The sequence below is a fragment of the Macaca fascicularis genome, chromosome 3 (assembly GCF_037993035.2).
Source record: "Macaca fascicularis isolate 582-1 chromosome 3, T2T-MFA8v1.1".
NCBI lineage: Eukaryota > Metazoa > Chordata > Mammalia > Primates > Cercopithecidae > Macaca > Macaca fascicularis.
In genome coordinates this window covers 147,515,712-147,529,768 of record NC_088377.1, presented here as the reverse complement: position 1 = coordinate 147,529,768, position 14,057 = coordinate 147,515,712, and the positions used below count along the sequence as shown (strand labels likewise).

The 14,057-nt window shown below is 46.2% G+C and overlaps 1 protein-coding gene across 1 annotated transcript in view; it reads right to left on the bottom strand.

The window, feature by feature from the left end:
• The window catches only part of CDHR3 (cadherin related family member 3), a 67,689-nt gene that overhangs the window by 30,818 nt on the left and 22,814 nt on the right, over positions 1-14,057 (bottom strand). Inside the window, 3 exon segments of the mRNA XM_065541209.2 lie at positions 2,458-2,480; positions 4,630-4,712; positions 6,501-6,595. Of these exon segments, the coding sequence (XP_065397281.1) occupies positions 2,458-2,480; positions 4,630-4,712; positions 6,501-6,595 (201 nt within the window).

Sequence of the window (14,057 nt, the reverse complement as noted above, 5' to 3'; positions counted from 1 at the left end):
CTTGTTCCTGATTCCTATCCCATGGCCGCCACCAGAAGCCAGAAAAATTGTAAAGCTTCTGTATTCTCATGCCTTTGCTCACTTTTTTTTCTTCCTTTTTTTTTTTTTTTTTTTTTTTTTGCCTGAGGATATAGAATTTATGCACAGAACTCGTGCACCTTTCCAAGTTGCATTAATCATGAGGTCAGCTTTCTGAACTGAGAAATAGGTCCCCTGGCAGAAGACCAGGCCCCATCATTGTCCTCCTTCTTGGAAGATAACCCCAAATCACCAACTTACCCATCTTCCTCAGACCTCCGCCAATGCCTTTGGAACAGGCCAGTAGTGAGACTGATAGGTTGGGAGTTTTAACTAACTATACATTGAGTAATTTTGAATGCTCTAAGGGAGGCTTATTGTTCAAAATAACTCTGCAGGAATATGGGGCAAATAGTCACCTCTAATTTCCCGGTTTCCCAAGTGGAGCTCTTCCCATATGGGATCTTCAAAAGGGGTATAGTACTTCTTAGATCTAAGTGACTGCATTCCTTTCATGAGCTTGGAATATTTCTGCTGTGCTATCTCACCATCCCTATAAGGTAGGTAGGGCCAGAGGAAGGAGAAATGGCAGGAAATCAATAGCTAGAGTCAGGGGCAGTCAGAGAAAGGCAGGAACCAGGGCCTCACCCAAACCCTCCCTACCAGGGCTCCTCCCTGGATCCAAGTTCCCCCCACATCCATTCACAAGGTGGTCTTCTGTGGGTATACTCCATTGCTGGGGGACAGTAATCATGTTCAGCCTAAGGTCACTCCAAGGTCCCACTGAAACAGGCCCATTCATCCTTTCCCTTACCTGACATACCTCCTTCTCAGGGAGTCTGTGATGTTGCCCCTGATGGGTCTAGGAATAGGCAAAGGGGGATGGGGCCAAAGAGATGGGGTGGCAGGAACCGAAACTAGAACCAGGAGGGAAGGAGATGGCCCCAGCTCCCTAGGCTGGGCCAAGCCCCTCAGTCCCTTCTGTGAGTGCCCCTGTTGCTGATATAGTATGCTTTTGCTTTGGTCATCATGAGTGAGTTCTGTTAACTTCCAACACAGAGGCCACTAAGATGCATGTGCTAATCACACAGCCATGCGCTACTGCTCCAAGCATGCTCCTAGTAAAAGCATCACCAAGGAGCTGGTTAGACATGCAGACCTCAGGTCTGCCCACCCCAGCTCTCCGAACCAGGATTGGCTTTTTCACAAGATGCCCAGCAGATCTGTATAGGCTTTAACGTTTCAGAAGGAAGATTATAAGATGATGCCACAGGTAGCAACCACAGGCTCCCAGCCTCCCACAGGACAGAGAGAGGACACAGAGGAAAAGCCCCTTCCTCCCATCATCCCTCCTTCCTTCTCAGGCAGTGGTTCTCAGCTGGGGGGTGGGGGTGGTGTCTGAACACATGTTTGATTTTCACAACTAGAGGAGAGAGCTGCTATTGATGTTTAGGGGACAGAAGCTGGAGATGCTGCTAAACATCCTCCAATGCACAGGACAGCCCCTCTACAAGGGGTACCTGGCTCAATGCCAGCAGTTCTGCTGTTTAAGAAACTCTGCTCTGAAGGCTCATCTAGTCCATGCTGAGTGCTCCAGGAACTCAGATCCCCGAGAAGGGAACTAGTCAGGCTATTGGCCACGACACAGCTGCTCAGGTGAAATATTCTCTCCTTGGTTAACCTGACATTGAGCCTGGCAGGAGATAAAATCTTTAGTCTATTTGATTTTTGAATCCAAGATACAGGTATATATAAAATATCATTCAACATAGACGACAGTTAAGAGCTATTCAAAGCACAGTGAAGCCAGGTGCCATGCAGCCACCCTGACAGAGTAAAGCTCTGCTACCACTTGTATTCCCACACCCTTCTTCCCTGTAACACATGACCCCCAGAGCTTGGGCCAGCAGCCACACTTATGGGGAAGGGTGTGAATGCTGGGAAGCCATGGATGGCTTCACCACTATGAATGAGTATTCAGTAAGTGCCCAAGGTGTGCATGACACTGCCAAGCACCAGGTGGAAAAGGACTGAGGAAATACAAAAGAAATGGGCAGGAGGGGAGAAAGACCTACCTACCCAACTCTAAAATAAAGTGCTCTGCACACACAGCAAGCTCCGTGCACAGGAAAACAGTAAATATGTCAGGTGCTTTTTTTTTTTTTTTTTTTTTCTTTTTTTGAGATGGAGTTCTGCTCTTGTTACCCAGGTTAGAGTGCAGTGGCATGATCTCGGCTCACCGCAACCTCTGCCTCTCGGGTTCAAGCGATTCTCCTGTCTCAGCCTCCTGAGTAGCTGGGATTACAGGCACCTGCCACCACACCTGACTAATTTTGTATTTTTAGCAAAGACAGGGTTTCACCATGTTGGTCAGGCTGGTCTCGAACTCCTGACCTCAGGTGATCCACCCGCCTCAGCCTCCTAAAGTGCTAGGATTACAGGTGTGAGCCACTGCACCCGGTCTGTCAGGTGCTTTTATAATAAGATGCTCAACTTCAATAATGGCAGACTCCTGGATCATGCATCCTGAGTCTATAAAGCTTTCTGATATTTGTCACCAACCAGGGGTAAAATGGGGAGACATTCTCAAGAACACACATAGGACTTGTTTGGTTGTGTTAACTACATGAGTTTAACAAATAGTAAAGATAGACAGGCTGTCTGTACGTTTTACATTTGTATTTCACCGTCAAACTCAGTACACTTGAGTCTGCTTGAGGATTTAATTTTGTTAATCCTGAATTAAAGAAGTTATCATTAGTGCTAGCACTGATTTATGGGAAAAGGAGGCTCAGAAGCTCAAGGGAACCATGAAAGCCCCCGAAGTCAGCATGTAGTTTGAAACCGAGCAAATCCTTTCAAATGGCGATGGCTGAGGGATGAGGTTGACTCTCATTGACTGCCCCCACTCCTTTTGGAGTGAGGCTCTAGCAGACCCATCCTCACCTTCAACCAAGGAATGCTGTTTGAATAAAGTCGACTAACTTAAAAAGCAAACAAACAAACAGAAGACTGTTACACAGATCATGCTGTCTGCCTGGGGATGGAGCCCAATATGTTCCTCTTTCAAACCTAAAATGAGAACCAGAGAGCTCCAGGCTGACCTCGGGGTGCATCCTAAGCCAGCAAGGGTCATGTTCTCTCTCAGCTAAAGTCAGTTTCTGTATTTTGGAAGATGTGGTCCAAACCAGATGGTTTATAAGCTCTGCCCCTGGGGAGGACTTACTATTTTTCGCTTTACAACCCCATTAACCTTCCTCCCCTCCTCCCAGATGGGACTTGTGGGGAAGGTGTCAAAGAATGCATCTGCTCCAGCCCTGTAGCCATCACCTTCCTCTGGGGGTTCTTGAAGAATGCAGAGCTGTGTGGGCCCATACCTGAGCCTGAGTCTGGGTTGGGATATCATAACTGTTAACAGGCTGCCTGGACTTTGCTCCAGGAGCCACCTGTCAGCCCAAAGGCACTGAGCTCTCCTTCTGAAACTAATCCAGCATCAGGTGCTGATGGAAAGCATTACATAACAATTTAATAACAGCAGATAAATTGAGGGTCAAGGTTTGAAAGAGGAACGTATCAGGGCTCCATCCTCAGGCTGTGGGAGTGGAGCAGATGCATTCTTTGACACCTGCCACTGGACTGTAGACTGTGTTAACATCCAGAAGTTGTGCAACTGTGGTGTGTTTGCCAAGTGGCACCAGGTTAGTCTGGGAGTGAGGTTGCCTTAATACCTCCCAATCTTGGAATACTTTTGCAAGCCCTCTACCCACCTCTGAGGCCTAATGGTCTTTTATTGGTGGAGTATCCTGTGCTGAATCTATTCATAGCCATTCATGCTGTTAAAGGTGATTTTGCCACTTTCCTTGTGGCTGGCTCCTATGCCATCTCAGGGACTGGGGCAGGCAGAGGCTCTGTAAGCAGTATGTCAGGCTGTTTGCAGTGCCATCTACTAGCTCAGAATCCCATCATCTCCTCCTAAATCCCCATCTACGATAGGCTCAGATCTTCTTTTGTGTCTGGGATAGTGCCAGGCACATTTTCACAAACTACCCTCCACCCAATGCATTTACCCTTCCCACCTCTGCTGGACAGAGGAGCTGCCAGACACAGCCGGATGACTTTTTTGGATCCATGATGGCAGGAAGAAACTTTAGAGCAGCCAGTAAAGGGCAGGCACCCTGAAAATAGCCCTCTCCTCAGTGCGAGGATGACATGCTAGGAGCGGGCATTAGGGAGTCGTGAGTGATGGTGCATGCTCTGGGACTCTGCTGTTACTAACGTGCGGCACTTTACTTTAAAAGCACCCTCTGCATGTGCACAGCGGCAGGCCACACCCCGGGGCATGTGTCCGCCCCTCCTCCACACCATATCCAAAATCCCATGGTGCATGTCAATGTCAGGGTACAGGAGGCAGAGGCAGCAAAGGTGGAAAACAGCAGTCCAGAGAGTCCAGAGGCCAGGATAAAGACTCTGAAGAGCTCATGCCTCTCATTTCTCCTGCAGGCCACAGCAAAGGGCATCCTTTTGCCTTGTATTAAATGTGCCAGAGGAGATGAGGCCACCTAAGAAGGAAGTGCCTGCGGCCCAGGGAGTCCTGCATGCCCTCAGGCCTACCTGGTAAAGTGAGGGGCTTCACCTGGAGCGCTCTGGAGGCTTTGAGGCCTCTACTGTCCCTCACCTCCACGATGAGATGGAAACTGCCAGGGAAACATTCCACGTAAGAGAATCAAGCTTTGCTGGCACTATTTCAAAACAGGATGGGGAAAACTATGGAGTAGGAGGAGTGAGAGCAGAGCCTGTCCTTTTGGTGGTGACCCTCTCCGTAATGCCCCCACAGTCTCAAGGCCTGCAGGGCGATCTTTCTCCCCCCGTCTCCGAACCCACTGGCTGCTTCTCATTCTGCAGGGGCTATTCACCACCATTGTCCCACCAGGTCAGCGTCTGCTCAAGCGCCATGCTGCACGCTCTATCCCGGTGTTTCTCACAAGACCCCTGGAACGTGCATATCACTCCCACGGGAGGAAGCGAGGCTCCCACGGCTCACATGGCTAGCTCTTGTTCCCACACCTGGCGCAGAGCCAGGAGCCTCACCTCCTTCACCCCAAGGCCAACATGTTTTCATCCACAAAGCCTGGACTTTCCCCAAGGCCTGCTCACCCTACTTTATTGCTTTCCCCTCATCAGCCCCTTTGCTTGGATGGCTGCCTCTCCCAAACAAGACGGGGTTGGAGAAGTCTTGTATAGATCACCCTTGACATTAGTGACTCCATCTTAGAAAAAAAATGCCATCTTACATTTCAAAAGGCATCAAGCCAGCAGGGTCCAGCTGTTCACCTAATCAATAGAGACAACACTCAATCAGATAAGGGCATAATCCTTTACTATCAGTCTTCACCAGAGGACTCAAGGGCCATAAAACGAGCAGGACTTCACCGGCTTGACACGGCCATCTTGACAGACCCTGTCTTGCTGTCACTTGTAATCAGCACCCAGCATCTGCCCAAATCAAAGACTCGTCCTTGCAAGACATTGATGACCATCTGGATGTGGCCAAGATACTCTCCTTGTCCTTGGAGAGTCAGACCTTAGACATCACTGTCCTTGGTCTGATTTATTAACCTCTTTTTTCTATTCCCTTTTCTCATGATGTTAAATGTTACTTTGTTTGCTGTAGAATGTTTAATTTATAACATTTATGTGCTGATGAAGTATACTATGTATAGTTTACAATATTGACTGACCTGTGGAGTGGCTTGAGTCTGTGTGCTCTGACTACTGAGTTAGCAAGAAGTCTAAGCAGAGTTGCCTCCTTGGGAATTCCATGTAGCTCATGGCTTTTAGGATTGAAGTAGCATCAGTAATGGCCGGGCGCAGTGGCTCATGCCTGTAATCCCAGCACTTTGGGAGGCCGAGGCGGGTGGATCACGAGGTTAGGAGATCGAGACCATCCTGGCTAACAAGGTGAAACCCAGTATCTACTAAAAATACAAAAAATTAGCTGGGTGTCGTGGCGGGCACCTGTAGTACCAGTTACTCAGGAGGCTGCGGTAGGAGAATGGTATGAACCCAGAAGGCGGGAGCTTGCGGTGAGCAGAGATTGCGCCACTGCAGTCCAGCCCGGGTGACAGAGCCAGACTCTGTCTCAAAAAAAAAAAAAAGAAATAGCATCAGTAAAAACCTGACCTTATGGAAAGACACAAATGTGCATGAACCTGGTTATGTCTGACCTTGCACTGCTCATGACACTCCTGTACTTGGGCACCCTTTCCCATACTGTCATTCTTGTTCTCTGGAGATCAAAAGAGACCTCCCAGACAATTGCCCATCCGTCTCTGGGGTTCACTACCATCTGAGCTTACAATGAGGCTGTAGACTGCTCAAGGGCCCCCACCCAGCTACCCTCAGGTTGCACTGTGACCTATTCCTTATGTTTTCCTTGACCCTCAGATCAACAGTACTTCAAGCAAGGTCAGTAGCAAGGCTACCTGCTGTGTCCTGCTTCAAAGTCCAGTTCTGTTGTGGAGAAGAGGGTGCCATTAGCAGACATTCTGAAGCTCTTTGAGGGAGAAATCAGGAAATACTAAAAAATGAAGGGAAAAATTTGGTGAGATCAGCCCACCTACCCACCCTTCCCCAGAAGATGTGTGTGCTCATTTCCTGTTTTATATTCTCAGCCCTTGGAACATTCTCAATGCATCAGGATGCAGTTCAAATGAGCAGTTATCCAATTTAATCACTCTTGAATCCAGAAACTTCTGGCTCTGTTGGTCTGAGCCCTGGTTGACCACACCCTGAAAACCTGGTGAGTGGATCCTGTTCTAACTACAGAAAGTATATAAAAGGCCCCTGTCCAGGCAGGCTCTGCTTCTGAGTCCAGTCTTCTTATCCCTATCACTGTGTTCTCACTTCTACTGGACAACTTCTGATTTTGATTCTATGCCTTCGCTTTAACCAACACTGTTTAAATACACCTACTACCCACTAGGTAATAGGACTATACCAAAGTGAGTAAGATCTGTCACTACCCTTAAAAACAACTTACAATATAGCAGGGTGTAAAATGCACGAGCATCACTTATTGAAATGACTAAAGGAACAAGGGACAAAGGTGAACTGAGAATGAAACGTAGCAGGGCTTACAGTATAGCTCGGAAGCTGGTTTAGGGATACAGAAGAGCTGTTTTTATATCTAATTCCTGGCATGTGGCCATTGGGAAAGTCCTTCCTACATCTCTGGGTAGTTGAGAGTCTTTGTAGTCTTTGGCTCCCAGCCCAGCTCTCTTGATGACACCCTGCCCGGAACTCCTTGATCTGATAGGAAAAGACGGGTTTATGTGTACAGCCCACTGAGGGCCAGCCCATAGGAGGACTGTGCCTGTGCCACCCATGGCAGCTCATCAAGATTGCTCTGTTTCTCCCACACTGGAGTCAAGAAAACAGGGGAAGAGCCTGGATCAGAAGAGTTGAGTTCACGGTCCAAGTTCTTTTTTTTTTTTTTTTTTTTTTTTTTTTTTTTTTTTTGTGAGACAGAGTCTGGCTCTGTCACCCAGCCTGCAGTGCAGTGGCGCTATCATGGCTTACTGCAGCCTCCGCCTCCCAGGCTCAAGCGATACTCCCATCTCATCCTCACGAGTAGCTGGGACTACAGGTGTGTGCCACCACACCTGGCTAATTTTTTTTGTATTTTTTGTAGAGACAGGGTTTCACCATGTTGCCCAGGCTGGGCTTGAACTCCTGAGCCCAAGTGATCCACCTGCCTCTGCCTCCCTGAGTGCTGGGATTACAGGCATGAGCCACTGCATCTGGCTTAAGCTTTGGTCCTCACCACAAGGTCTGGGACAAGTGCCTTTCTTGCCTATAACTTAGGGCGGATACACCCAATTGCTCCTTCATGTTATTGAGGATTAAATGAGAATGCATGCCGTAAAATATGACAGATCGCAGCAACGCTAGAGACTTACATGTTTATATTCATTTCTTCCAAAGGGCTTTAAGGTTAGAAGGTTTCATTATTTCCTGCTAGGATGAGGGATGTTCTATCCTCAAGGCCTTAGATCTCTGGATCAGATCATCAGTGGAGGTTTTGCAACCACAGCCACAGCCCCTGAAGTCTAGAATCAAAGGAAACACCTGCCAAGGTTTCCAACCCAGCGATTTGCTGTGTTATGAGTGCTGCTGAGCTTCCAGTACAAGAAGCGAGTGTGCACAGAAGATAGATGAAAGGCCTCCTTTGAGGTCAATATAAGGTTTTCAAGCCATTTTTAAATGTTTCCTTTTGTTTATTATTTAATAATGTTTTTCTAGTTGTAATGAACATATTTTATGCAAAACCAAGGCAGACAGAAAAGTATAAAAAAGAAATGAAATATGCCACCTATTAAATCTCATTTTGGTGATTAGCCTTCTGTTCTTTCCTATGCAAACATATATCCTCCATAAATAGTTGGATGATGTTATCATCAAAATTATAAAATCTGTTCCTTGCATTTATATCTTGAGCATTTACCCCTATTCTTAAGTCTTATTTTACAGGCTGGTTAGTTAACGATGGCACAGCATCCTACTACAGGGGTTTATTTTACTAAATCATTCTTGCTGATCATTTAGGTGTTTTCTGCTCATTTTTAAGGGGAAATATTTGGGTGATGCCACAGAGCACCCTTCTTCCAGCCCCACAAATTGTGCAAGTACCTTGGCAGTACTCCCAGATGTGGGGTTTAAATCCCAAGCTCCCCATTAATATGCCAGCTCATGGCCTGGCAGCAATTGCCTAGGCCTGCAGCTGCCCACACACAGAGCCGTCCTGTGTCTTTGAGCAGAGGCTTCCCTACAGAGAAGCCTCGCATATCCATAAAGCAGAGCCTGAAGCTACATATGATAGAACAACTGGGTTTTAGAGACTCGTGGGTTGGGGAGGAGATTTACTACATGTATCTGAATCAGAGTGTCCTTCCACATGTGTTTTGAAATGCTCCAGGAGCTGGGTCTCCAATTCTGGTTGGTCCCAAGCATGATAAGGTCTTGGGATACAGAGAAGACAGATAGGCCCTACACTCCAAAATCTTATGGTCAACTGAGGGAACAAAGGTTTGGGGAGGTGCTCCAAAGGGGATACATACAGGATATGATGGGAACTCAGAAGGACTTTTAGACTCATCTGTAATACAAGAGTCACAAATTAGGGTAGTAAATTAAGTTTGGTAACTCTGGAGCCAGAATATCTGGATGTGAATCCTGGTTCATCACTTTCTAGCCATGTGAGTGCCTACAAAGAGTAATAATACCAGGGCATGCCTCATGGGTTATCATATAAAGTGCTAGAACAACGCCTGGCGCATAGCAAGCTCTCAATAAATGTTAACTACTGCTGTCCCCTTAGAAGGGATCCATGAGGGAAAGGGCTTCATTTTATTCACTCCTATATCCTCAGTGACTAGCATATAATAGATGCTCAATAAATATTTGTTCGATGTTAAATATTGGGGTTTTCTTCTTGTTCATTTCCCATCTAAGTAAGATCAACATTCCCACCTTAGAGAATCTTAAAAAAGCAACAACAAAAAACCGTCCTGCAAAACATTTTTTAAAAATCTATTTGAATGTGATAACGCTAGACTTGGCTATAAAATCTTCTCCAGTTGGGCCCACAGTCTCAACAACTCATGCAGAAAGGAAAAAAAGGAAAAAAGAAAAACAGCAGCAGATAAAAAGGATGTGGAGAACTGTAGAACTAGGCACACGAGAATTTTCTTTTTAATTTCGATTAAGAGGGTGATTTCCTGGAATCTTGATATTTTTTTTCTTTTTAACACCAGGCTAATTTCTTTTTTCTCTGAACCTAAGAGCTGTGTTAATGGGAATAGCAGTTTTGTACTTAGAAAGGAGATAATATCCAAAGGCTAAAAATATTGTGTCATGTGGCCATTTGCCAGCAACTCAGCAAGGCTCTCTGTAAAACCTGGCATTTTCTCCCCCTTTTTAAAGGCTTGTTTAATCAAAGCTGCTCCCTTGATATTCATTCTTGGAAAACAGAAATTAAATGGAATGAAAAGCAACTGCAGCCCCTCGCTGCCCCCAGTCCTGGCTAAGAAAAGTCCTGAGTAATCAGATCAATTCAGTTAACAAATGCTTGTCAGACAAGCTCTCTGGTTTTCCTGCTGGGAATATTTCTTTACCACCACCCCAGGTTTCTCTATTTGCAGCCCCTTTGCAGCTAGGTTTGCTCTCAGACACAAAAGCTTTAGTTTGGAAGACAAGAAGCCCATCCTTCCTGTCCCATTCACCCTTGATCGTGCCTTGGTGTAGGGAGAAAGGAAGGTGGGAGGGAGCTGGCCCAGTTTCCAGAAATGTCAGGCTCCCTGGGGTAACAGGGGAATGCCACCTCCAGGCTCACTTCCCCACTGCAGTCGGAGTCACAGGCCAATGATTCAACCTGTGCCACTTTGCAGCTATCAGTTGCTTTCAGGCCTGCAGTAGAAACAAACAAGAATTCAGCCTCTTGTCTTTTATAGAATAGAGGAGTCAACTACCAGGCTACCGCGGGCCGAGTTTCCAGAGGGAAAGACCCTTATTCTGCCCACATCCAGGGAGTGTCAATGGCTCCACAAGCCACTGAGTACATGGCCCCAAACCCACTCCAGAGGGCCAGAGCACTCAGGACTGTGGCAAGTTACAAATATGTTGCCACATTCCTATATTTTTCAATGGAAGCTGAATATTTTGTAAAAGCCTCAATTCCTCTCTTTGTTTTCCCCTATTCCACCCTTGTCTCAGCTCAGAGGTGGGACGTGGAAGAGGAAGGAGGGAAGAGTGCCTAGAAGAAAAAGACTACCGTTAAAAAACTACCCACTGCAAGCCCTTAACGTGGCTCCTGCTTGTGGTTCATTGTTCTGAGGATGAGCTAAGTGGGTTACAGGCAAGTACTTGAATGTTTTTAAGAAGAGACACGATGACAAATGCAAAACGCTGTTATTAATGTAATCCTTCACCGATAAAGCTGCAGATCCTATGCCCTCACACTCTGTCATTCTTTTTCCATAATCGGCCTGGGTTCTGTGCTGCAAGATTCAGGCTTTGCTAATCTTAATAACAATGATTCCCATCTATTTGAGAGTGTCTCTCTCAACATACAAACAGCCAGCAGTGACCACATATTTGGAGTGGGAATTGTCCAATACCATTGCTTTTTCCTTTTACAAGCATTTTAACAAGAACCTGGAGTAGAATGAGGAACGCCTTTTGCTAAGACTTCAGGTGGTGACTCCTGAGTTGGCAGGCAGACGCCAGGGCAGCTGAATGAGTGGGGCAGGTGGGGGTGTACGGTGGGGACAGGGATGCTGTCACTCAGAAAAGAATGGGGTGGGAAGCCAGTGGCAGAACTTGCCAGAACAGAGTAGAAGGGAGTTGGGTCAGGGGACCTGGGTTCTCACGGAGTTACCTGGCCCCTCCGTTCCCTCCCTCATCCAGAAATAAAGTACTGCTCAATAGACCTGAAAGATCCCATCCAGCTAGGACCCTTGACAGGGGCAGGTTTGGCATATGATGACCACTTTATTCACAGGAAAACAAAAACTCACAACCGGCTGCCACTTCCTAGAGCCATGAGCAAGATGAAAATAGAAAGAGAACAAGGGCGCCTGCTGCCCTCCCAAAAGTCCAGGTAGTAGCTAGGTTATTGCTCTTTTAATTTAATCCTTTGTCTGCCCTGGTGAAGACAAAGCACATTGCATTTTATGCAAAAGCCCTTCCTCAATGGAAAGGCCAAGAGAAAGCCCCTTAATGGAGAAATTGCTGCACTAGATCATTTTGCCTCCAGCTGAGAGATTGATTAACATCCTGGGAGTCTCCAAGGAGGCTCTTCTGCAGTCACGGTGGCCATTTCCAAGCAGAGGGGGAAGCAGAGAGTGTGGGAGTTGATGGGAGGAGGGTGGTCTCAAAGAGCCTCCTTCAGGGAGTGGAGAAGAGGTGGGGGAGTACCCAAAGAAGAAATGCCAGTAAATATAATTATTCACTTGCAGATCATCCTTCTCACGTTCTGAGCCCATTATTAATGCATACCTCCAAGCTCTACCCGCATGCCCACCACAGCACAGAAGGTACCCAGGGAGGGGTAACCAATGCTAGATCTAAGCCTGTGCCCGGCCAATGCATTAGCCACTACCCTCATGTATGTGTGACTATGAGCATTAAAATGTCGCTGGTCTGCACTTAGATGATCTGTAAGTGTAAAATGCACATGAAGTTTGAACACTGAGTATGGGGGAAAAAAATGCAAAATATCTCATTAATCATTTTATGTTGACTATGTTGAAATATTTTGAATATACTGAGTTAAATAAGCTATTAAAATTAATTTCACTTATTTTGTTTTACTTTCAATGTGGCTACTAGAACATTTAAAATTACATATGCAGCACTCATTTCCGGCTCACGGTATAGCTTCATTGGACAGAGCCGGTGCAATATCGAACAGTGTTGGTCCAAACAACGTACCAGCACATGCCTTTTAAATTTCACTAAAAAGAAGGGAGCAAATACAAGTGGCTTCCAGATTAGTACCTATTTTACATTTACTGTGATACAGTTTCATTTTATTAAGCTGGAGAAGAGTTGTAAGATTTGTCATTTTAAAGGGGTTGAGGTTTCAAAATGCATCCTAGAGCTATTTTTAAAAATCCATTATTTATTCTCTAGTTGCTGCCACCAGCAGGGTGACTCGTAGACCCCACCAGGTTAAGATGACAGACACAAACCAAGCCTAGGTCACTTCAGGCATGTGCTTTGGTGTGTTGTTAAAGTCTGTCCCTGTTCGTTCAGTCCAGTGGTTCTCGAAGTACATGATACATCAGAATCACCGGGGAGGTTTGCATTCAAACTCAGCATTCTCATGCAATGTCCAGGAATCTGCATTTTTAAAATCAGCCTAAGTATATTCTAATGCCTGAACACACTTCTAAAGCCTGCAAAACACTTTAAAACCAGTGTTTCCATTGGGTATGGTGGCTCATGTCTGTAATCCTAGCACTTTGGGAGGCCAAGGTAGGTGGATGGCTTGACCCCAAGAGTTTTAGACCAGCCTGGGCAACACAGCAAAACCCTATCTACAAAAAATACAAAAATTAGCTGGGCATGATGGCGAGCACCTGTAGTCCCAGCTACTTGGAAGGCTGAGGTGGAAGGATCACTTGAGCCGGGAAAGTTGAGGCTGCAGTGAGCCGTGATTGCACCAGTGTACTCTAGCCTGGGTGATAGAGGTGAGACCCTCTCTCAAAATAAACAAACCAATGTTCCCAGCCTTTTTCACCAGAATAATTGCCTCAGATATTTGCCAAATATGCAAAATTGTTCTCAGACAATGCAGAAATGCAGACTCAGACTCGAAAACTGCAGGAGTGGGACTTGGAAATTTTGGGAGTTGATGTCACAAACCAGCAGTCCTCAACCCTGGCCATGCATTAGATTCCCTGGGGGCTTTATAGTCCTGATGCCCAAGCCATATCCAAGTCCAATCACATCAGACTTTCACTAGGTGGGATTTAGACATCTGTGTTCTTTGAAGTTCTCCCAGTGGTTTCAATTTACAGGCAAAGTTGAGAAGCACAAGTTGGTCAGTAGCAAATTAACCCACCTCCCTTCTACTTTTACGAAGTTAACTATGTCATTTGCTTCTACTTAGTACCCCCAAGCGCCCAGAATAAAACGTCTAAGTACAAAGGCCATAATACGTTATGTCCTAAACTGTTATTACCTTTTTCTAATCTGAGAAAGTTTTCTTCCAGATTATGTCCACCGCTCCTGCAGGCTGGCTGTTGACTTTCTGTACAGCTGTTAGTTCCAGCACAGGTGTTAAATATTTCATTAACAATTTCTGCTGCAACTCTGAGTAACCCCTCCCCAAACAACTCCTCAACTCACTGCAGAAGCCACAAGCCCCTGCAGCTGCTCTCAGAACGCTTTTGATGGCACTACATTTTTTTTTCTGAAGGGAGCGACACCTGCTGCAGTTGCTTCCCACCTGGGCAGCTTTCCTTCCTCTGAAAGGG